The sequence below is a fragment of the Ranitomeya imitator genome, chromosome 2 (genome assembly GCF_032444005.1).
Source record: "Ranitomeya imitator isolate aRanImi1 chromosome 2, aRanImi1.pri, whole genome shotgun sequence".
Classification (NCBI taxonomy): Eukaryota; Metazoa; Chordata; class Amphibia; order Anura; family Dendrobatidae; genus Ranitomeya; species Ranitomeya imitator.
The window spans coordinates 60,063,078-60,088,424 of NC_091283.1; the positions used below are offsets into that span (position 1 = coordinate 60,063,078).

The 25,347-nt window shown below is 46.8% G+C and overlaps 1 protein-coding gene and 1 long non-coding RNA gene across 4 annotated transcripts in view; one reads left to right on the forward strand and one right to left on the reverse strand.

The window, feature by feature from the left end:
- Positions 1-17,045, reverse strand: part of CCDC61 (coiled-coil domain containing 61) — a 33,450-nt gene extending 16,405 nt beyond the window's left edge. For 2 of the 3 annotated variants that reach the window (XM_069746817.1, XM_069746815.1), the window contains exons 1-3: positions 5,198-5,297; positions 2,398-2,554; positions 757-839 (exon numbers count right to left, since the gene is read on the reverse strand). In XM_069746817.1, the coding sequence (XP_069602918.1) occupies positions 757-839; positions 2,398-2,545 (231 nt within the window). In that variant the 5' untranslated portion in view covers positions 2,546-2,554; positions 5,198-5,297. Of the gene's footprint in view, positions 1-756; positions 840-2,397; positions 2,555-5,197; positions 5,298-16,954 lie in introns of those variants that run through there. The other variant, XM_069746816.1, reaches the window with a different exon arrangement.
- A 227-nt stretch (positions 17,046-17,272) lies between these two features.
- The window catches only part of LOC138661871 (uncharacterized), a 41,803-nt gene continuing 33,728 nt past the window's right edge, over positions 17,273-25,347 (forward strand). Inside the window, exons 1-2 of the long non-coding RNA XR_011317978.1 lie at positions 17,273-17,699; positions 24,363-24,417. This is a non-coding gene — a long non-coding RNA (uncharacterized lncRNA). The remainder of the gene's footprint in view (positions 17,700-24,362; positions 24,418-25,347) is intronic.

Here is a 25,347-nt window from a genome sequence, read left to right on the forward strand (position 1 = left end):
TGGGAAGTGAAAGAGGGCTTATTGACTGGACTAGGGAGCCCACCCAAGGGAACCTTACCAATTACGAGTCCCCGGACAATCAAGCAGGCACAATAAAGTGATTATGTTACCAAAAGAGATAGTGGAGCGCTGCACGCCAGCCCCACAGATCTCGGCTCCATTAAAAGCACAGATTTCAGACCCCAGTATTCCTGATTTAACAGGATCCGAGCCGCAATCATTGTATTTGCAGGATAGGTAATAAGTTATACTCATGGTACAACTGCTTTAAGGACGGACGTGCGGCAATACAGGACACACATTAGAGGGGTACGACTCTTTCAGCCCCTTCACTGTGATCGCTGGTGGGGGGGGGGGGGGAAAAAAAAAAAAAAAAAAAATTTTTTTGAGGTCAGAAACAACCGCACCAAACATTAGTGGCCTATGTAACCATAGATAATCTCCTGGATTGTCTAATCTAGCGACATTACAATATTGCAAGCAAAATAAATAAAATACGGCAGACTTTCCGGATTACCAGATTAAAAGTGTATTTACAGGAACGTCACACATTACCTCTTTTCTTATGATAAGAGCGTGTGTGTGTGTGTGTGTGTGTGTGTGTGTGTGTGTGTGTGTGTGTGTGTGTGTGTGTGTGTGTGTGTGTGTGTGTGTGTGTGTGTGTGTATATATATATATATATATATTTTAGTGGTCTTTTAATGCCTGGACGGCGTGGCAACGTTTCGGATATAGATCCTTTTTCAAAAAAAATACCTGAGTGAGAGCGGAGTGCAGCATATTGCAGAAGATGGAATATTGTTTAAAGTTTCCTGTCTTGTGTGTGAGGTCTTCAATGACTGGTGACAAGTAAAAATACAATGAGAAACAATCAAGAAACAGTGGAAATATTGACGATTATAAACCCTGTTACTAGAAACAGGCTGAAAGTTCATGAGAGTCTGCTCATCGCGTGTCTCCTCCAGACTCTGAACATCTCATGGTGGGGTCCACAGCCTCCAGGGAAAGGGCCCATGTGTTTGTCACACTGAGAATTGATGCTGGAGAGAAGGACTGATGTGGTTGGAATAAATTCTGAAAAAAATTCGATAAAGAAAAAAAAACAACAACAAAAAAACAGTTGCCTTTTATACTTAAAATAAAGATTGTGAATCACCTGCAGATCAGAGCAGGGAAGTCTATAACTTACCAATTAGACAGATTGTACTTTACAGACCACAGGACGCATGCAAGCAGAGGAGTAACTATAGTGAGTGCAGTAGTTGCATGCGGGCCCTGGAGCCTAGCGGGAAGGGAGGGGGGAGGGGGGGCTGCGTGGGACCTGGAGCCTAGCGGGAGGGGGGGGGGGGGTAGACCTGGAGCCTAGTGGAGGGGGGGGGTAGACCTGGAGCCTAGCGGGGGGCCCTCCTTTTGACTCATAGGAGAGGATCAATACTATTAAAAACCTGTGATCGCTCGGGTCATGTTTTCAGGATTTCCTTTGCATTGCACAGGTGATGCAATTATTACCTGGGCAAGACTAAGGAAATCCTGAAAACGTGACATGTTGGTGGGCCTTGAGGACTGGAGTTGGGGACCCCTGCTGTAGGGGGATTTTGCTTTGGGGCTCAGGAACTTTATGTGTTATAATCAGGTTTGGGAAAACAGAAAAAAAAAAAAAAAGTATGGTATATGAAATAAAATCACTTTGATGGTGTGAGATATTGGAATGGTTAATGCCAGTAACTGGTTCAAGGTAGCGTCTCCTTTTTGGCTTTCTCCAGGGTGGTGACAAGTAAGGCCGGGGTCCCACAAGCGTACGGCCTCGGGTGTGATATGCCAATGACCCTCGGCTCCTGCTCTGCTGGGAGCGTGGTCCGAGGGTCAGTGCTCTGTACTCCGATCCTCCCGCATTAAAGAATCTGAGCACAGCTGCGGAGTGGACGGAGAAATTAATTTCTCCTTCTCCTCCATTGCCGACGTCCGCGGGAATCGCACTGCTCTTGGGTGATATCCGAGTGCGGCGCGATGTTTCACACCACACAGACTTATATGGGTGCGTGCGATCCGATCGCAGAATGCTGGGATTGTTGGTGCATGCTGAATCAGCACGTGAAAATAATGGCGGATCTGAGCGGTACCATAGGCTAACATCCAGCCGAGCGCAATCAGATTTTTTTTATCGGATCGCATTTGTCCAATCACATGGCTAGTGGGAGCGAGCCCTTGGGGGCCAGTCAGGGATAGAATAAAGGCACTGATGACTACTGCTGCAGATGGAAGCCAAGGGGACACTTTTTGGGGCATCTGTGAGCTCCATGGAGGCCTATGGATGCGTTTGAGCTTGTGAATGTAACCCCAGGCTGGCCGGGCGCGCTGTGCACGTACGGAGGCGTCGGTATACCAAGCCATACTCACACTCAGCGTCAAACTCCCCCCTCCACTGGTCCGTAGTCAGCGCATCTTCCACCTCCACTTCCAGCCGCTCCCCCGCGTTACGGACACGCAGGACGTGCTCTATACCTCTGAAGACGCAGCGCGCTTCCGCCAACTCCGGGTCGTCCATGATCGGATCCTGAGTCAAGACAAAAGGTGAACAAAATACGTAAAAATTTGGTTTGCGATCAATAACTGACTTCTCCACCGAGGGATCCGTGTTGTGAGGGCTTCTATATGGGCATTGAGATGGTTTTATCGGCACCCTTTTGGGGTACATAAGGGGCGTACAAGCGGGAAAGACAATTAAGGGGTTTGGATTTTTTTTTCTCCTTAACTGAAAGTAAATGATGTAAAGTAGTTTTAGATTTTCATAGATTGGACTTTTACAGATGTGGGGATACTAAGTAGATTTCATTTTTTACTTTCTTTATTTTTGGATAGTAAAAAGAGGAATGATTTGAATTAGTTTCTTTCATATTCTTAAATGTTTATTCTTTTTAGTCTCCTTAGGGGACCTGGACCTTCTATCCTTCAGCCTCACAGCGTGTAGTCAATGTAACAGTCCATGAGCGCAGCCGGATCTTATAGATTCACCAGGATGGCGGCGACGGGACCCCAGCTGTCACAGTAAGACCGCGCCGTAACCACTCCTGTCACCATCCCGATGGCTGCAGGGCGAATCAGGACGCCATTTTCTCCGTCATGCATCTGTTCCAAAGCGCCAGCTAAGCAACGTCTAAAGGGAATCTGTCAGCAAAGACCCGGATTCCAGCGATGTGTCACTTATTTTGCTGTGTTATGTTGTTTCAATAAAACCAGTGTTTTATCAGAAAGAGATTATCACTACGTGACTAGGTGTGCCGTGCCTCCTAGTCCAGCCACACCCCCAGCACTGATTAGCAGCTTCCTGCCTATGCACAGTGTACACAGAAAGCAGCCAGTGATGTGGTCAGGGTTATACAGAGCTCAGCATTCAGAGCACTGCTAGATCTGCAGAAGGGAAAACAGTGATTGTATCATAACTGCAGGAAGCAGCCCAGTAAGCGACATCACTGGAATCAGGGTCTCCACCCCTGAATTATGCTACTCTCGGATTACATAACAGCAACCTACTGACAGATTCCTTTTAAATGCAGATTAACCCTATATCCGCAGGTAGATAGTGTTTATGGATGTGACGGGTTCCCTGTCATGAGACAAGGCTGCACATCACCCCTTAGTTCACAGTCAGGACGGGGGCAATCATGGCTGCGAGCACAAGTCTGCTCTATTCTGTATGTCATAGGGTGGTGGCCTCCAGCTGATGTAAGACTACAAGTCCCAGCATGTCCCAGTCTCTGCACGCAGGGGTCCTCGACAAATGGCAGGCAAGCTCTGGCCAAACCACAGATCGAAGACCAATTCAAGCAGATACCAGGACATGCTGGGAGTTGTAGTTGTGCAGTAGTTTCACAGCCACATGCTGGGAGTTGTAGTTGTGCAGTAGTCTGAGAGGCACATGCTGGGAGTTGTAGTTCTGTAGTAGTCTGAGAGGCGCATGCTGGGAGTTGTAGTTCTGTAGTAGTCTGAGAGGCGCATGCTGGGAGTTGTAGTTGTGCAGTAGTCTGAGAGGCGCATGCTGGGAGTTGTAGTTGTGCAGTAGTCTGAGAGGCGCATGCTGGGAGTTGTAGTTCTGTAGTAGTCTGAGAGGCGCATGCTGGGAGTTGTAGTTCTGTAGTAGTTGAGAGGCGCATGCTGGGAGTTGTAGTGCAGTAGTCTGAGAGGCGCATGCTGGGAGTTGTAGTTGTGCAGTAGTCTGAGAGGCGCATGCTGGGAGTTGTAGTTCTGTAGTAGTCTGAGAGGCGCATGCTGGGAGTTGTAGTTCTGTAGTAGTTGAGAGGCGCATGCTGGAGTTGTAGTGCAGTAGTCTGAGAGGCGCATGCTGGGAGTTGTAGTTGTGCAGTAGTCTGAGAGGCGCATGCTGGGAGTTGTAGTTCTGTAGTAGTCTGAGAGGCGCATGCTGGGAGTTGTAGTTCTGTAGTAGTTGAGAGGCGCATGCTGGAGTTGTAGTGCAGTAGTCTGAGAGGCGCATGCTGGGAGTTGTAGTTGTGCAGTAGTCTGAGAGGCGCATGCTGGGAGTTGTAGTTCTGTAGTAGTCTGAGAGGCGCATGCTGGGAGTTGTAGTTCTGCAGTAGTCTGAGAGGCGCATGCTGGGAGTTGTAGTGCAGTAGTCTGAGAGGCGCATGCTGGGAGTTGTAGTGCAGTAGTCTGAGAGGCGCATGCTGGGAGTTGTAGTTCTGTAGTAGTCTGAGAGGCGCATGCTGGGAGTTGTAGTTCTGTAGTAGTCTGAGAGGCGCATGCTGGGAGTTGTAGTTCTGCAGTAGTCTGAGAGGCGCATGCTGGGAGTTGTAGTGCAGTAGTCTGAGAGGCGCATGCTGGGAGTTGTAGTTCTGTAGTAGTCTGAGAGGCGCATGCTGGGAGTTGTAGTTCTGTAGTAGTCTGAGAGGCGCATGCTGGGAGTTGTAGTTCTGCAGTAGTCTGAGAGGCGCATGCTGGGAGTTGTAGTTGTGCAGTAGTCTGAGAGGCGCATGCTGGGAGTTGTAGTTCTATGACTGTTATGGGGCCACAGGCTGGAGCCCAGTATTACAGGGATTAACTAGTTTACAAGAGTAGAGGATGACCCAGGTGGCAGATTACAGTAATGAGATCAGGCAGCGCACGGACAGAGGAGTCACCGTGAGGAGAATACAGCACACCGCCGCCGTCACACACCGGAGCCGCGCACTCCTCCCGCACTCACCTTTCTTTCTTCCCCTTCCTTCAGCAGCTCCCCTCGGTCAGTTAAACCGCCGGTCTCCCAAGACAACACCGCCCTTCACTCCCATTTGCTCCTATCCGCCACCCTCGCTCTGCTATTGGTTCTACTTCACGTACGTCAATGGTAAGCCCGCCTTTTTTTCCCGGCAGTGGCGTTCCAGTTGGTCGAACGTTTGGGTCAGCTGACCTTCCAAGCAGCCAATTAGAACGGCTGCACTTTAATCAGGTGTCGGAAGTGTTACCATGCCAACTGCAAGGGTCTGACCTGACACACGTGACTGAGTCCCGGCGGAGAGCTGGTACTGGGAGGGTGGGGAGTGTGTTGTTGATGAACTACAAGTCCCAGGAGACCTTGTAAATGAGGGAGATGGAACCAATGGGGGGAGGGTTGAGTATTTTCCTCTTGGCTGTTGCCGCCTTTCCAGTATTGTGCCCCGGTCCTGTAAGTAGGTGTGTATGAATCTGCAGCAGCTGCTGGGGTCGGAGATGTCTCTGATCCCGGACCTTCACCCCCTTACATGCCGCCGCTGCAGATCCGCAGTTAAACAAAGAGCAACACAAACTTTTATTTTTTTTCTGGAAAAGTTTATAAAACGCTATGTGTGTTGGGCTACGTTCACATTTGCGTTGTGCGGTGCAGCGTCGGCGACACAACGCAAATGTAAACGCATGAACAACGCAGCGTTTTGTGACGCATGCGTTCACTTTTGCATGCTTTTTGGCGCAGAAAAAACTGCATCATGCTGAGTCCTCTGCGCCCTGACAGTTGCGCCACAGTGACGCATGCGTCACAAAACGCAAGAGCAACGCATGTCCATGCGCCCCCATGTTAAATATCGGGAAGCATACGTCTCCGCGGCTGCGCCCGACGCAACGCTAATGTGAACGTAGCCTTATTGGCGTAATGGCGCTGCCCTGCAGAGAGGAGAGCGGCTCGTTACCGTCCGGTGAGCGGCAGGAACGCAGAGCTACAGCTATCAGTGTACTAGACCATGGGGCCGGCTGTGCAGCGGTGAGAATTGCTCGAGAGTCTCATTTGCCCATTGTTGTCTTCGACGTTGTGCCTTTGCTGCTTTCCTTTCATTGTCATCGGCGTACATTGTAGGAGGAGCCATGTTGGCATTGATATTTGCTTTTTAAAGGGGTTTTCCCACGAACAAAAGTTCATGTTAAAAATTGTCTGTGTCTGATCATGTACCGAACATACCACAGCTCCTGGGAAGGGGAGGAAGCAAAAGACAATACTGACATTACAGCAGGAGATCGCAGAGGATACATTTTGTGAGGTAAAATATTTCACTGACTGTTTTTAAAAAATATTTAATCTCACAAAATGTATCCTCTGCGATCCCCTGCTGTAATGTCAGTATTGTCTTTTGCTTCCTCCCCTGCCCAGGAGATGTGGTATGCTCTGTACACGGTCAGACACAGACAATTTTTAAAATTAACTTTCGTTCATGGGAAAACCCCGTTAATGTGACCGGCTTCCTCTGTCTGTAGACACGTCGCGCATCTGCCGCCGGGATCAGCCGAATGATTCACTGCACCTGCGCGTAATTCGTGCAGCCGCAGTAAATCAGACTGCCGCTATCTTTGTGCCGACAGATAGTGGCAGTCACATTAAAACTGCACATGCGCTCCTCCTGTACAAAGATGGCGGCAGTCAGTGAATCATTCGGCTGATCTCAATGGCGGCATGTTCGCGACGGTGTTCCGCTGGTTGTACCGTTCAAGAGGCTGCGTACGGCGTATACAGTGTGTGTGGTGTGTACGGCGTATACAGTGTGTGTGGTGCATACGGCATATACAGTGTGCATGGTGCATATGGCGTATACAGTGTGTGTGGTGCGTATGGCGTATACAGTGTGTGTGGTGTGTACGGCATATACAGTGTGTGTGGTGCGTATGGCGTATACAGTGTGTGTGGTGCGTATGGCGTATACAGTGTGTGTGGTGTGTATGGCATATAGAGTGTGTGATATGTACGGCGTATACAGTGTGCGTGGTGTATACAGTGTGTGGTGCGTACGGCGTATACAGTGTGTGGTGCGTACGGCGTATACAGTGTGCGTGGTGTGTACGACGTATACAGTGTGTGTGGTGTGTACGGCGTATACAGTGTGTGTGTGTGTGTGGTGTGTACGGCGTATACAGTGTGTGGTGCGTACGGCGTATACAGCGTGTGTGGTGTGTACGGCGTATACAGCGTGTGTGGTGTGTACGGCGTATACAGCGTGTGTGGTGTGTGCGGCGTATACAGCGTGTGTGGTGTGTACGGCGTATACAGCGGGTGTGGTGTGTACGGCGTATACAGCGTGTGTGGTGTGTACGGTGTATACAGCGTGTGTGGTGTGTACGGCGTATACAGCGTGTGTGGTGTTTGGTGCGTACGGCGTATACAGCGTGTGTGGTGTGTACGGCATATACAGCGTGTGTGGTGTGTACGGCGTATACAGCGTGTGTGGTGTGTTCGGCGTATACAGCGTGTGTGGTGCGTACGGCGTATACAGCGTGTGTGGTGTGTACGGCGTATACAGCGTGTGTGGTGTGTACGGTGTATACAGTGTGTGTGGTGCTTACAGCATATACAGTGTGTGTGTGTGGTGTGATGGGATGGGAGAACTACAATACCCAGATAGATTAGCGAAATTAGGATTATTTAGTCTAGAAAAAAGACGACTGAGGGGCGATCTAATAACCATGTATAAGTATATAAGGGGACAATACAAATATCTCGCTGAGGATCTGTTTATACCAAGGAAGGTGACGGGCACAAGGGGGCATTCTTTGCGTCTGGAGGAGAGAAGGTTTTTCCACCAACATAGAAGAGGATTCTTTACTGTTAGGGCAGTGAGAATCTGGAATTGCTTGCCTGAGGAGGTGGTGATGGCGAACTCAGTCGAGGGGTTCAAGAGAGGCCTGGATGTCTTCCTGGAGCAGAACAATATTGTATCATACAATTATTAGGTTCTGTAGAAGGACGTAGATCTGGGGATTTATTATGATGGAATATAGGCTGAACTGGATGGACAAATGTCTTTTTTCGGCCTTACTAACTATGTTACTATGATGGTGTTCCTCTGGTGGTACTGCACAATAGGTTGGTACCACCAGCAATTTCCATATTGAGACACCCATCACTTGGGTGTCCCAATATGGAGGTCGGTGAACTTCCGCCGCTTGGAATTCTGGGATCCGGACAGATCTGGACTTAACAGGATGTCATGACATTACAAGGTAAGTTTATAGTAATGGTACATGTCCACGTTCAGGATGGCCGGCGCTTTGGACGGAGCGGCAAACTCGCTCCGCCCCCTTCTGGAGACACGATGATGCCAGAGGTGTTCATTGCACACATCCGGAATCACCGCACCCCACACATAGGGCCCTGTGTTTTACCTTGCGGCAGCGCAGTGTCGCCGCAAGATAAACGGACATGCTGCGATCTAAAAACACGCGCCGCATGTCTGGAATCGCAGGGCCACCGGATGCTTGTTACCACGCATAGTGGAGACGGGATTTCATAACATCCCCTCCACTATGCTGTAATATCTGACGCTGCGGATTGAACGCTGCGGCTCCACGCAGCGTTCAATCCGCAGCTAGTCCGGATGCAAAACGGCCTGTGGACACATACCGTAAGGGTTCAGGATTGCATCAGGATTTGGTCAGGATTTTACGCAGGTAAAATCTGCACCAAATCTGCACCTGAGGTCACTGGCAGGTCACCTGCGTTGTTTTTGCATTGTTTCTGCAATGTAAGGACATGCTGCGTTCTTAAAAGACACGCCGCATGTGCGTTTCCGCGGGTCTGCCGCATGCGTCTTTTAATGCATAGTGGAGACGGGATTTCATGAAATCCCCTCCACTATGCCGTAACATCTGAACGCTGCGTGTTTGACGCTGCGGCTCTACGCAGCGTTTCCTTAACGTGGAAACACACCCTTAGATGCTTAATTAACCCCTTCATGATCAGAGCCTTTTTCACCCCCCTTCTTCCCAGAGCCATAACTTTTTTATTTTTCCGGTAATATGGCCATGTGAGGGCTTATTTTTTGCGGGACGAGTTGTACTTTTGAACGACATCATTGGTTTTACCATGTCATGTACTAGAAAATGGGAAACAAATAGCAAGTGCGGTGAAATTGCAAAAAAGTGCAATCCCACATTTGTTTTGTGTTTGTTTTTTGCTAGGTTCACGAAATGCTAAAACTGACCTGCCATTATGATTCTCCAGGTCGTTACGAGTTCATAGACACCAAACATGTCTAGGTGCTTTTTTATCTACCGTATATACTCAAGTATAAGTCGACCCGAGTATAAGCCGACCCCCCTAATTTTGCCACAAAAAACTGGGAAAACTTAATGACTCGAGTATAGGCCTAGAGGGGGAAATGCAGCAGCTACCGGTAAATGTAAAAAAAAAAAAGAATCAGGAGCCCCATATAATGCTCCATAAAGTTTATGATGGGCCCCATAAGATGCTCCATATTAAAATATGCCCCATATAATGCTGCACAAATGTTGATTATAGTCCCATAAGATGCTCCATACAGACATTTGCCCCATATAATGCAGCACAAACATTGATATTGCCCCACAAGATACTCCATGTAGACATTTGCCCCATAAGTTTTTGCTGCGACAAAAAATAAAATCACATACTCACCTCTCGTCGCTCAGGCCCCCGGCACTTGCTATATTCACCTGCTCCCTGTTCCACCGTCGGCACTGCTCTGTTTTCCCCCGTCCTCCGCACTGACTGTTCAGGCAGAGGGCGACACGCACACTAATCACGTCATCACGCCCTTTGACCTGAGCGTCACTGCAGAGGACGGGGAAGACGCAGCGGCTTCCGGCGGCGGTGGAACATGGAGCAGGTGAATATAGCGCACTGCGTTATACTCACCTGCTCCCGGTGTGGTTGCTGGTTCCCCGGCAGCTTCTTCCTGTAGTGAGCGGTCTCATGGTACCGCTCATTACAGTAATGAAAATGCAGCTCCACCCCTATGGGAGTGGAGTGGGGCCCATATTCATTACTGTAATGAGCGGTACCATGTGACTGCTCACTACAAGAAGAAGCTGCCGGGGAACGAGGGACTGCACCAGGAGTAGGTGAGTATGATTACACAGCTGCTGCTCCACCTCCCCTGCCGACCCCTGATTATGACTCGAGTATAAGCCGAGAGGGGCACTTTCAGCCTAAAAAAAGGGCTGAAATTCTCGGCTTATACTCGAGTATATACGGTAAGTGGTGAAAAAAAAATTCAAACTTTGCTAAAAAAATGAAAAATAAAAAAAATTTGCGCCATTTTCCGATACCCGTAGCGTCTCCATTGTTCATGATCTGGGGTTGGGTGAGGGCTTATTTTTTGCGTGCGGAGCTGGCGTCTTTATTGATACCATTTCGGGGCAGATACGTTCTTTTGATCGCCCGTTATTGCATTTTAATGCAATGTCGCAGCGACCAAAAAAAAGTAATTCTGGCATTTTGATTTTTTTTCTCACTACGCCGTTTAGTGATCAGGTTAATTCATTTTTTTATTGATAGATCGGGCGATTCTGAACTCAGCAATACCAGATATGTGTAGGTTTTTATTTTATTTTTTTATTTTGAATGGGGCAAAAGGGGGGTGATTTGAAGTTTTATATATTTTTTTTTATATTTTTTTTAAATTTTTTTTTCACTTTTGGCATGCTTTTATAGCCTCCATAGGAGACTAGAAGCTGCCATAATCCGATCGGCTCTGCTACATAGGGGCTATGATCAGTTCGCCTCTATGTAGCTGAATTACTGACTTGCTATGAGCGCCGAGCACAGGGTGGCGCTCTTAGCAATCCGGTACTGACAACAATAGAGGTCTCCAGGAGACCTCTGGTTGTCATGCTGACGCACCGATGACCCCCCCCCCCTCCCCCCAGGGGTCACCGGTGTGCGAATTTCTGGCACGATTGCTGGAAGTGCCATTTAAATGCTGCTGTCAGACTTTGACAGCAGCATTTAACTAGTTAATATCCACGGGTGGATCATGATTCCTCCCACGGCTATTTCGTGCACATGTCAGCTTTTCAAAACAGCTGACATGTCCCAGAAAAGATGTGGGCTCACCGCTGGATCCCACATCAAAGGGAGGGATTCAGAGTTCGGCGTACTATTACGCCCGATGTCGGTAAGGGGTTAAGAGAGCCAGGAAAAAATAAGACTTCCACCCCCCCCTCCCCCCCGCACCCTCCAAAATGAAAAACAAGCTCCAATATGGCCATGTAGATGGAAAAAAAAGTTATGTCCACCAGAGGCAAAAAAATCGCTCATTAGAAGGGTGTTAATGTGAAAGGGAAAAAGATTGCACCTGTGACGGTCACTGCGCCTCTGAGGCTGAATCTATAAGGGGGTCCCCAGTACAAGGGGTTGGGGGCAGTTGGCAAGATGATGATAAAGGGGTTGTCCACTACTGGGCAGCTCTTTAACGGGGTTGTCCAAGACTTTATTGATGGTCTATTCTTAGTATAGTCATCAATGTCTGATCAGTGGGGGTGCGGCATTCAGCATCCCCGCCGATTAATCCCCTTTGTAGGCGGCAGCCAGGACCGCTCATTGGCGGAGCTGCACATCGCAACTCTGTCGCCGTAATAATGGCCCCGGCTGGGTACTGCAATCAAATCAGTAGGGGGCAGATGTGCAGTACCCGGCCGGGGCCACTATTCTGTCGATGGAGCTGTGTTGTTCCAGCCGCTGACAGCACTGAGAACAGCTGATCAGGGTGTACGCAGGGTGTCGCACCCCCACCCACCAATGAGACATTGATAACCCGTCCTAAGAATATCCCATTATTGTTAAAGTCCAGAACAATCCCTTTAAGAATCAAAAATTCCTACTTCCAGGACAGACACTGTGTCCCCTGACAGTCATGTGATATGTCATATCCCCACTGCAGCCAATCAGCAACCGCTGATCCGCTGCAGCTTTCACTGTTTTGTTAGAGCAAGTAAAGAAGCTGCGGAGACACCATCACGTGTTTCTCGACGCAAGCAGTGAATAGCCAGGCCTTTCCCCGGGAAGGAACAACCACGGGAAGGGCAGCATCCTATGAAGGAAAGCCACCTATGCCAAGCATGGTATCCATCCACAGACAGCTGTTTCGGGGTTTTTGCCCCTCATCAGTGTGGAGTAGGAATCTGGCTATTAGGAGCAGTGCCTAGTAAAAAGGCTATAAAGTCACAGATGATTGGCCTCGGGGAGACCAAAACATCCAACACCGCGGAGACACCATCACGTGTTTCTCAACGCAGTGATTCCAGAACACTGCCCCCATCCCTTATGGGAAATATGCAGATGCAAGTAAAGAAGCTGCGGAGACACCATCACGTGTTTCTCGACGCAAGCAGTGAATAGCCAGGCCTTTCCCCGGGAAGGAACAACCACGGGAAGGGCAGCATCCTATGAAGGAAAGCCACCTATGCCAAGCATGGTATCCATCCACAGACAGCTGTTTCGGGGTTTTTGCCCCTCATCAGTGTGGAGTAGGAATCTGGCTATTAGGAGCAGTGCCTAGTAAAAAGGCTATAAAGTCACAGATGATTGGCCTCGGGGAGACCAAAACATCCAACACCGCGGAGACACCATCACGTGTTTCTCAACGCAGTGATTCCAGAACACTGCCCCCATCCCTTATGGGAAATATGCAGATGCAAGTAAAGAAGCTGCGGAGACACCATCACGTGTTTCTCGACGCAAGCAGTGAATAGCCAGGCCTTTCCCCGGGAAGGAACAACCACGGGAAGGGCAGCATCCTATGAAGGAAAGCCACCTATGCCAAGCATGGTATCCATCCACAGACAGCTGTTTCGGGGTTTTTGCCCCTCATCAGTGTGGAGTAGGAATCTGGCTATTAGGAGCAGTGCCTAGTAAAAAGGCTATAAAGTCACAGATGATTGGCCTCGGGGAGACCAAAACATCCAACACCGCGGAGACACCATCACGTGTTTCTCAACGCAGTGATTCCAGAACACTGCCCCCATCCCTTATGGGAAATATGCAGATGCAAGTAAAGAAGCTGCGGAGACACCATCACGTGTTTCTCGACGCAAGCAGTGAATAGCCAGGCCTTTCCCCGGGAAGGAACAACCACGGGAAGGGCAGCATCCTATGAAGGAAAGCCACCTATGCCAAGCATGGTATCCATCCACAGACAGCTGTTTCGGGGTTTTTGCCCCTCATCAGTGTGGAGTAGGAATCTGGCTATTAGGAGCAGTGCCTAGTAAAAAGGCTATAAAGTCACAGATGATTGGCCTCGGGGAGACCAAAACATCCAACACCGCGGAGACACCATCACGTGTTTCTCAACGCAGTGATTCCAGAACACTGCCCCCATCCCTTATGGGAAATATGCAGGTTTTGTTAGAGCAATCCTCCACATGACCACCAGGAGGCACAGTGGCGACATCAGTGGAATGACGCTGGTCTGGCAGATAGGTGTGAAGGTTTTGTTTTTTTTTTATTTTAAGCAGCACAGTCGAGCGATTCATATGGCCAATAGTGTGAAACCCCTTTAAGATTGGGTCTTAAGGAACATAGCGTTCCTCTCTGAGTCTTGAAACGTGACTTTAACTGCTTAAAGGGAACCTGTCACCTGAATTTGGCGGGACTGGTTTTGGGTCATATGGGCGGAGTTTTCGGGTGTTTGATTCACCCTTTCCTTACCCGCTGGCTGCATGCTGGCTGCAATATTGGATTGAAGTTCATTCTCTGTCCTCCATAGTACATGCCTGCACAAGGCAAGATTACCTTGTGCAGGCGTGTACTATGGAGGACAGAGAATGAACTTCAATCCAATATTGCAGCCAGCATGCAGCCAGCGAGTAAGGAAAGGGTGAATCAAACACCCAAAAACTCCGACCATATGACCCAAAACCAGTCCTGCCAAATTCAGGTGACAGAGTCCCTTTAACATCAGCATGTCCTCCATCTTATAGGTAGGCTGGATGAAAACTAAAGCACCTCAGTGGGGTGAGAACCGCTCCCTAGGAGGCTGAGTTCGCACGATCATATAAACCAGTCGTCCGATTTTCATCTGTATTGTCATCGCATGGCATCCATTTTTCATGCATCGGCAGAGAATAATATTTACAAAAAAAATACAGTTTCCAATGTTAAGAGTTGTAAATGTATCCGTAACAATCGGATGCTGCACCGATGATCCGAATGGAGTTCATTTTTTTTTTTTTTTTTTTGCGCACCCATAGACTTGACTAGTTGAGTCTCATCCAAAATCCGTGCATGCAGAGTTGCTTTTCACACAGACATTGGCTCATTGTGAAAAAGTGGTGATCTGAACAGCCCAATTTAATAACATTGGTCCGAGCCCTGTCAGTTTTTTTCCATAGACAAAACCAAGACCGAAAATACAGTCGTGTGAGCAAGACGGGAAAGATGGGCTTTATAATTAAACTCTACATACACATGCGATAACTGTTCTGTGTACATCCGTTCTACAGACAGCTATCTGTCTTCACTCCCCGTATGCATGAGTGCTCAGCTCTGCCAGCGTTCATGAGTTTTCAACAGGGAGAAATCCATTGCCAAAACAAAGGATCGGCCATAGAGATTTTAGCCTAATCCTCTTCTCCGCTCTTTTCCGTCATCACCTATAAGGGGAAAATCGGAATACCCCCCCATACACATCAGATGGAAAGCTGGTCCCATAGAAACCAATGGGTTTGATTGACTTTTATCTAATGTGAATGGGGGCCTATAATGCTCTATGCTCACTACATATGAGCTGATCCTGGATGTATATATCCGAGAATGTAGCAGTATATTGGGCCATTATACTGTATGGAGCAATATATGTGGATTTTATTCTGTGTGTAGAAATATATAGGGCCCATTATATACTGTATGGAGCAATATATGGGGCCATTGTACTGTATGGAGCATTATATAGAGGCATTGTACTGTATGGAGCATTATATAGAGGCATTGTACTGTATGGAGCATTATATGGGGCCATTTGTACTGTATGGAACAATATATGGGTCCCGTTAGATTGTATGGAGCAATATACGGGGCCCTTTATACCATATGAAGCACTATGCGCTGCCCATTATACTGTATGGAGCAATATATGGGACCCATAATACTCTATGGAGGACTATGTAGTTCCCATAATAGTGTATGCAGGACTATGCAGTGCCCATAATACTGTTTGGAGAACTTTGTAGTGCCTATAATACTGTATGGAGGACAATGTGGTTCCGATAATACTGTATGCAGGACTATGTGGTTGCCCATAATACTGTATGGAGGACTATGTGGTTGCCCATAATACTGTATGGAGGACTATCTAGTGCCCATTATACTGTATGGAGGACTCTGTGGTGCCTATAATACTGTATGAAGGCCTATTTGGTGCATATAATACTGTATGGAGGACTATATAATGCTGTATGGAGGACTATGTAATGCTCATAATGCTGTATGGAGGACTATGTGGTTGCCCATAATACTGCATGGAGGACTATGTGGTTGCCCATAATACTGTATGGAGGACTATGTGGTGCCCATAATACTGTTTGGAGGACTATGTGGTTTCCCATAATGCTGTATGGAGGACTATGTGGTGCCTATAATACTGTATGGAGGACTATGTGGTGCCTATAATACTGTATGGAGGACTATGTAATGCTCATAATGCTGTATGGAGGACTATGTAATGCTCATAATGCTGTATGGAGGACTATGTGGTTGCCCATAATACTGCATGGAGGACTATGTGGTTGCCCATAATTCTGTATGGAGGACTATGTGGTGCCCATAATACTGTATGAAGGACTATGTGGTGCCCATAATACTGTATGGAGGACTATGTGGTTTCCCATAATGCTGTATGGAGGACTATGTAATGCTCATAATGCTGTATGGAGGACTATGTGGTTGCCCATAATACTGTATGGAGGACTATGTGGTGCCCATAATACTGTATGGAGGACTATGTGGTTTCCCATAATGCTGTATGGAGGACTATGTGGTGCCTATAATACTGTATGGAGGACTATGTGGTTGCCCATAATACTGTATGGAGGACTATGTGGTGCTCATAATGCTGTATGGAGGACTATGTGGTTGCCCATAATACTGTATGGAGGACTATGTGGTGCCCATAATACTGTATGGAGGACTATGTGGTTTCCCATAATGCTGTATGGAGGACTATGTGGTGCCTATAATACTGTATGGAGGACTATGTGGTTGCCCATAATACTGTATGGAGGACTATGTAGTGCTCATAATGCTGTATGGAGGACTATGTGGTTGCCCATAATACTGTATGGAGGACTATGTGGTGCCTATAATACTGTATGGAGGACTATGTAGTGCTCATAATGCTGTATGGAGGACTATGTGGTGCCTATAATACTGTATGGAGGACTATACTGTCCAGTCTAAAATGATAGTCCGCAGTCACTCTGTGTGCTGTGTACTGCGAGGATTCGCCGGTTTCTGAGCTCTTGTAGAATTTACAATAGATATCACTCATGTAATGTAAGAAGTAAGTGAAATCTTTGGCATTGTGATACGTCTATTTCTTATCTGTGCATCATGAATTGTGGTATGTGTTAAAGGGGCCCCTGAGACTTGTTAGGTCCTCTGCTGCTGCCCCTCGGCCTTTCACCTCTCACCCTGCTCTGCCTACTGTGCCTCCGGCATCCCTGCATGCTGCAGTCGGAGACTTCGCCATACCTCTCCCTCTGCAGCTCTTCCTGTTCTGCCTCTTGTTCTCGGAGCTTGCGCACGCCCCTTGGCCGTCTTAGGACACGGCCGCGCTCTCTTCCTGTGATTTAAAGAGACGGCGTGTCCTAACCTGGAAGTACTTTTTCAGCCAATAGCTGTGAGGTACAGGGTTTTCAGGCAGCCTCCTCTATGAGGCGGTGCCTGATTATCGTGTTAGTTTGCTTTGCTGATACACAGGTCCCCCGTGTACTCCCCTGTACTCCCCTGTACTTTAGTTTAAGTACTCCTCTAATCTCTGCCTTGTCTTTGTCTGTTCCTCAGCACTGCCTGCCGCCTAAGCATCTTCGGTGGGTCCTGATCCGCGTGCCCAGCTTAACTCCAGTAGCCCCAGGACCTATCCCTCGCTTGCCTGAACATCTGGTTACCCTGCGCCCAGTGGCTCGTCACGAATCTGCGAGCCGCTACCCTCCATGCCTTCCTAGTCCTTGCCTCTACAAGCCACTCTCTCGGTACTGGCAGTCGTGGTATTTGGGACCCCTGGGCTTGCCCCTGACGATCCCTGTATAGGTATCCCATCACTAGGTTCAGCTCACCCAGGGGAGGTTCGGTACCACGGCCCTGAGGGTCCGCTCTAGGGTGCTCTCCTCCTAAAGGCGTTACAAGACTCATTCGGGGCCCACGAAAACCTGGAGCCAGCCCTGCCGGGAGATTTCCCATTGTATAATGAAAGGTTCTGACGGATACGACTGTGCAGGTATACAATGGCGTACATGCACTCATGGGATACAAGTGTGAAAAAAAGTAACTGTGGTTTTGCAGTAAATTTGTGTTATCTTGCTGTGGTAGCACTCTCTGCAGCTCTCATGTCCTTGGTGCAGATATACTTTTATTCTTTTCTTGCTTTTCTTGATATGTGGCAGATTCTTTTGCAGGAGATAGCTGCTTCAGGTACAGTTTTATCCTAATGAATCCACGCTGATATATAATGGTATCAATAATTCCAGTCAACTACTGCCCTTGGAGATTGAAAGTAAGGCTACGTTCACATTAGCGTTGTGCGTCGGCGACGCAACGCACAACGCACGCAAAAACGCACCAAAACGCAAGAAAAATGCAACTTGTTGTGTTTTCTTGGTCCGACGCTTGCGGCAAAAAAGACGCATGCGTCGCACAACGCAACAAACAAAAACGCATGCGTCCTCCATGTTAAATATAGGGGCGCATGACGCATGCGTCACCGCTGCGTCACCCGACGCAAACTAGCATAACGCTAGTGTGAACGTAGCCTAAGTAAGTCATTGTGGTAGATATGTTTTGCATCCGCACATAGGGTTATTGTCAGTATGCAGCCTGGGAAAGCCAACCACATGGGAACAGAGGGCGGATTTATTGCGGGTTGTGGCTGCAAAGCTTTTAGCGTATATAAGCTATCAGCAGAGCTGTCAGGTTAATGAATCTAATTACATTAGAAAACTTCATTAATTTATAGTTTGTGTAAGCAAAGGAAACTCAACCACTCATATTACCAAGGGAGATCATCAATTCCTTAATAATACAAGTAGCAATTTGTGTAATAAAACGGAAAATTAGTTTATTATACTGTATATGCCATATTATAATGTCCATTAATGGAAAAACTAATAGGTATAATATCCACTAATAGCAGCTTTATTCCTATATGTACAGTATGTCTCCAGTTACACCTCCAATTATGTATTTAGCCTGCAAGCCAGATTGCTTCTTGATACCAGACCAATGTTTTCTCAACACACCTCAGCTCTTGTAGACATCAGATTATTCTTCCCTAATTATTATTATTTATATAGCACCATTGATTCCATGGTGCTGTACTCTCATCTCTTGTAGACATCAGACCACTTCTTACTAAGCTCTCGAAGGTATCAGACTATTCATTACTCAGCTCTCATAGACATCAGATCATTTCTTCTCAGTTCTTATAGATTCCAGACCATTCCTTCCTCAGTTCTCTTAGATGCCAGACCAGTCCTTCCTCAGTTCTTGTAGATGCCAGACCATCCCTTCCTCAGCCCTCGAAAATACCAGACCATTCTTTCCTCAGTTCTGATAAATACCTTATTATTCCTTCTTCAACTCTCGTAGATACTACTAGACCATTCCTTCCTCAGTTCTTGAAAATACAAGACCATTCTTTCCTTAGTTCTCATAGATGCCAGATTTTTCCTTCTTCAACTCGCATAGATAACACACCATTCCTTCCTCAGCTCTCGTAGATACCAGACCATTCCTTCCTCAGTTCTCTTAGATGCCAGACCATTCCTTCCTCAGTTCTTGAAAATACCAGACCATTCCTTCCTCGGCTCTTTTAAATACTAGACCATTCCTTCCTTAGCTCTCTTAGATACCAGACCATTCCTTCCTCAGTTCTCGTAGATACCAGGCCATTCCTTCTTCAGCTTCCCTAGATACCAGACCATTGCTTCCTCAGCTCTTGTAGATATCAGACCATTTTTTTTCCTCAGCTCTTGTAGACCGCAGACCATTCCTACCTCAGATCTCGTAGTTACCAGACCATTCCTTCCTTATCTCTTGAAGATGCCAGACCATTCATTCCTCATTTCTCGTATATACCAGATTATTCCTTCCTCAGCTCTCGTACTTACCAGACCATTCCTTTCTCAGCTCTTGTAGATACCATACCATTCTTTTCTCAGTTCTCGTAGATACCAGCTTATTCCTTTTTCGGCTCTCGTAGATACCAGACCATTCCCTTTTCAGCTCTCCTAGATACTAGACCATTCCTTCCTGAGCTATTGTAGATACCAGACCATTCCTTCTTCAGCCCTTGTAGACTGTAGACATCAGATCATTCCTTCCTCAGCTCTTAGATACCAGACTATTCCTTCCTCGGCTTTTGTAGATAACAGATCGTTCCTTTCTTCCGTTCTTGTAGATATTAGACCATTCCTTTCTCAGCTTTCGTAGATACCAGACCATTCCTTCCTCAGTTCTCAAAAATTCCAGACCATTGCTTCCTCAGCTCTTTTAAATACTAGACCATTCCTTCCTTTGCTCTCTTAGATACCAGACCATTCCTTTCTCAGCTCTTGTAGATACCAGGCCATTCTTTCCTCAGTTCTCGTAGATACCAGACCATTTCTTATTCAGCTTCCCTAGATGCCAGACCATTGCTTCTTCAGCTCTCTTAGATATCAGACAATTTTTTTTCCTCAGCTCTTGTAGACAGCAGACCATTCCTACCTGAGCTCTCGTAGTTACCAAACCATTCTTTCCTTAGCTCTTGTAGATGCCAGACCATTCCTTCCTTAGTTCTCGTATATACCAGACTATTCTTTCCTCATTTCTCATATATACCAGGTTATTCCTTTCTCAGCTCTTGTAGATATCAGACCATTCTTTTCTCAGTTCTTGTAGAAACCAGGCCATTCCTTCCTCAGCTCTCGTAGTTACCAGACCATTCCTTTCTCAGCTCCTATAGATACCAGACCATTCTTTTCTCAGTTCTCGTAGATACCAGCTTGTTCCTTCTTCAGCTTTCCTAGATACTAGATCATTCCTTCCTGAGCTATTGTAGATACCAGACCATTCCTTCCTCAGCTCTTGTAGACATCAGATCATTCATCTCTCAGCTCTCATAGATACCAGACCATTCCTTCCTCAGCTCTTGTAGGTAGACATCAGACCATTCCGTACTCAGGCATTATAGACATTGGACCATTCCTTATTCACTCTCGTAGATACTAGACCATTCCTTACTTAGATGTCGTAGATACCAGATCATTCCTTCCTCAGTTCTCGTAGATACCAGACCATTCCCTCATCAGCTTCCCTAGATACCAGACCATTCCTTGCTCAGCTCTTGTAGATGCCAGACTATTCCTTCCTCAGCTTTTGTAGACATCAGACCATTCCTTCATCAGCTCTTGTAGATATAAGAGTATTCCTTACTTAGCTCTCGTAGATAACAGATCATTCCTTTCTCGGTTCTTATAGGCATCAGATTATTCCTGCCTCAGCTCTCATATATACTAGACCATTCCTTCTTCAGCTCTTGTAGACATCAGACCATTCCTTACTTAGCTCTTGTAGACATCAGACTATTCCTTCCACAGTTCTCATAGATAACAGACCATTCCTTCCTCAGATCTCATAGATTCCAGCCCATTCCTTCCTCAGCTTTCCTTTTTAACGGCAGCAGTTAAGGGGCCACATTCCTCCTGTACCTCATGCTCCTACTTTTTCCACAGCCTCCTTCTGCACCTCACGCTCCACCTTTATACACAGCATTTTTCTGCAGCACAGCTTTTATATACACACCGTGGCAGGCAGTGTCACTGGGAAGACAGCTCTGCCCCGTCCCCTCCATGTCAGCACTGCCCCGTCCCCTCCATGCCAGCACTGCCCGGTCCCCTCCATACCAGCAGTGGCCCTCCGACGCTCTCAGGTCATTCCAGTTAACTCCTATTAGGCCTGCGGGAACTCGTAGCAGGGACGAGTGTGACTTACGCCTTCTGTACGGGTTTACGCCTTTTCCTGCTGGCATACATAATAATAATAATAATTTTATTTATATAGCGCCAACATATTCCGCAGCGCTTTACAAATTATAGAGGGGACTTGTACAGACAATAGACATTACAGCATAACAGAAATACAGTTCAAAACAGATACCAGGAGGAGTGAGGGCCCTGCTCGCAAGCTTACAAACTATGAGGAAAAGGGGAGACACGAGAGGTGGATGGTAACAATTGCTTTAGTTATTCGGACCGGCCATAGTGTAAGGCTCAGGTGTTCATGTAAAGCTGCATGAACCAGTTATCAGCCTAAGTATGTAGCAGTACAGACACAGAGGGCTAATACTGCATAAAGTGTATGAGAACATGATGCGAGGAACCTTTTTTTTTTTTTTTTTATTATAAATAGGCCACACAGGGATCGTTAGGTTAATGCATTGAGGCGGTAGGCCAGTCTGAACAAATGAGTTTTTAGGGCACGCTTGATACATGATGTTGGTGTTCACGTCGCTGATCTTCTCCAGCGCAGACTGACAGCCGGGGCTTCGCCTGTGTGTGGCGGGGGTTTCTTCTTTCCTCCTTCCTACCAGGCCAGCAGCTGGTGCACAGATCCAATCCCAGGTCCGGAGAGTTTCTGGGCTTTGTCGAATCAGCACATTGGCGATGGCGAGCAGCACAGACAGAGTGAAACTCCGGAGAGTGGCCGTTACTGCTGCCGGAGGGGATGGCAGCACCCTGTGCCGCCTGCTGCTTTTTCCTCTCTTCCCTACCTGAACTCTCCCAGATAAGAGAGAGAAGTTGCATTATTATTCTAATATTTTTTTTACCGGGCATTGTTCAAAGGGTCGCACATACATAAAGATGACTTTGGCAAATTAAAGTGATTGTCCAGGGTTACAATATTGATGACCTTTCTTTGGATAGGTCACCAGTATCAGATCTGTGATGGTCCGACACTCAGTACCCACAGCGATCAGCTCTTAGGCCATGTTCACACAGTGCGTTTTTTACCGCGGAAACGCAGCGGTTTTGCCGCTGCGGTTCCACAGCTGTTTTCCATGCAGGGTACAGTACAATGTACCCTATGGAAAACAGGACCCACTGTGCACATGATCCTGAATTTAAAAAAAAAAACCGCACTGATTAGCTGCGGTAAAAAAGAAGTACCATGTCACTTCTTTTTGTAAAACAGCAGCGGTTCTGCATCCATTGACCTCCATTGTGAGGTGAAAGCCGCAGTAAAACCCGCAGATGAAAAAAATATCTGCGGGTTTTACTGTGGTTTGTGGTGCAGAACCGCTGCAGTGTGGCTGCCCCCCCATGCCCCAATCCCACCCCCCCATGCTCCGATGCCACCCCCCGTGCTCCGACGCCCCCCCCCCCCCGTGCCCCCATCTCCCCCCCTTTATACTTACCCGGTCCCGTTGTCCGTCCGGCCGTCTTCTCCCTGGGCGCCGCCATCTTGCAAAATGGCGGGCGCATGCGCAGTGCGCCCGCCGAATCTGCCGGCCGGCAGATTCGTTCCAAAGTGCATTTTGATCACTGAGATAGGTTATATCTCAGTGATCAAAATAAAAAAAAACAGTAAATGACCCCCCCCCCCCCCCTTTGTCACCCCCATAGGTAGGGACAATAAAAAAATAAAGAATTTTTTTCTTTTTTTTTCCACTAAGGTTAGAATAGGGTTAGGGTTAGGGGTAGAGTTAGGGGTAGGGTTAGGGTATCTTCAGCCATTTTAACCCTAAAAAACTTCCTAGAAAACACACAGACTCTGGCTAGAAAACTGCATTAAAAAACGCATCAAAAAAGCACCAAAAAAGCACCAAAAAAAGGACCTGCGTTTTCTGCCAAGAGCTGCGGTTTCAGTCCTGAAAAAAAAAAAGGATGGAAATCAGGAACGTGTGAACATACCCTTAGGAGGTTCCGCAGCAGTCAAAAGTACAGTGTACGGAGTCAGAAAGTTACAGCTCCATACGCCGTCTACTGGCTGTAATCAGGTACTGCAGCACAGATTGAATTAACATTAGTAGGGTGTCTCAGTGTACAAAGCTGTGGTGTTTTGGCCCTAGAGATGTTCTGGCCCTGGGGTGATTACTGGAGGTGCTGGATGTTGTACCCCAACAATCAAGTATTTTATTATTATGCTTTTATTTACCGTATATAGCGCCATCATACTCCGCAGCACTTTACAGAAATTATCATCATTGTTTTTGGTGGCTCACAATGTAAATTAATATTGATTACGGTAGTTAGGTCATCAGCATTGTAGATCTGGACATCCCCTTTTTTATGGCACTGTTTGTAGAATCACCCAAATTTAGATCATGTAAATGTTCCCGCTGCTAAGAAGAAATGGTCTTTGTAAATGAGCAAAACTGACAAATAGGAGGAGCTAGGCAAATGTGACTAGATTCATACTATGCATAAGCTAAGACAATAAATACACCAATTTACACTAATATTGTGTAAATGTTCTGGAAAGGGGTGTTTAATGTGTTGTTATATTGCTTTATTTGGACTTAAAATGTAAAAATCAGCATTGTTTGTCACTCGTTTTATGTATTATGATGATGCCAATTGGTCCATTGCACCCCACCTAGGTACAACTGAACTTTTTTTGGGACACCCATCTAAAAAGCTTAATCGATATCATTAGAAAATAACCCAGAAATATAAATCCTAGGGATTTTGCGGCACATTGACCCCCTAACGCCTTCGGTTTACTTTACCCAAGATAGATTTTCACATCTGTTAATATCATATTTTAAGAAAAAAAAGACATACAGTATGCTGAAAAAAATGACTTTTTATTTAACCTATTTTCCAAAACACTTAACAATATGAAGCCAACATAACTTTAACAATTTGTTTTTTTTTAACGTTTTTCTCTTTTCTCTCCCAAGGGCCAGAATGCAAATTTTTCTGGTAACATAAAGGTGACTTCTCGTCAAGGTCCAGGTACAGTCAAGTTCGATTTTAATCTTTTTTTCTTGCAATAAAATAAAAGCAATAAGAGAACCTCCATACAAGAAATAAAATGAAATTATGAGTTTTGTCCTGGCCCAGTCTTTAAAAGAAAAAAAAATCTGGTCCTAAAGGGAAAAACAGAACTGTGGCTCCATTGGACATAAAGGTTGCGGATTCTTTCTTCAGCTCAGTGTTTCATCCTGTAGCCAGCAGAGTTTCGCTCAACCTTTCTGTCGTTGTACCCCCCAAAGGGGCAGTATTTCTTAGTGTGCGACCAATCTCCAGTTGCCCCACACAATGAACAGGTGTACATCCTAAGAATGGGGCAGGAGACCTTCCCTTGCTCATCCTTCAGGTTATGGCCGGTGAAAACATGACGTGACTCTCCGTTGTGCCTACAGAAATGACACATGGCACTTCGTGATCGGACGTTGCGTTTAGTTGCTGATAAGGCAGGATCATTTTGATAGGACTGATCCATTTCAGTCTGAAAGTTGTCAGGAGCTTTTGGTGGGTAGCAAGAGTAGTCGCGATGCTCATTAGGGCTCAGGTTGTGAGATGGTTGAAGTCCATTGTGATGGTAGGAATCGGGAGTCTTTGGACTGGTTAGATGCTCATCCTCAATGGGAATCAGGCATGTTATAGAGTCATAGTTGGTGGGGTCTTCCCGGTTTGCCTGGGCTTCTGTTGGTTCAGCACGGTTGATGAGGAAGGCTTTGGCGGGCGGTGGATTGCCAGTATGCATGCGTGCCATCTCTTGGACCAATGAAGCCAGCTGAAAGTAGTCTTTCCAAAGCTGAAAGTCCATATTGATGCTTCTGCAGAGGGTTGTGTCCAGAGGCACTATCTCGGCTATATTTATTTTGGAAGGTAATAGTGGGTGGGACTTTAGCCTAAGTTCCCGCCCTGATATAAACTTAT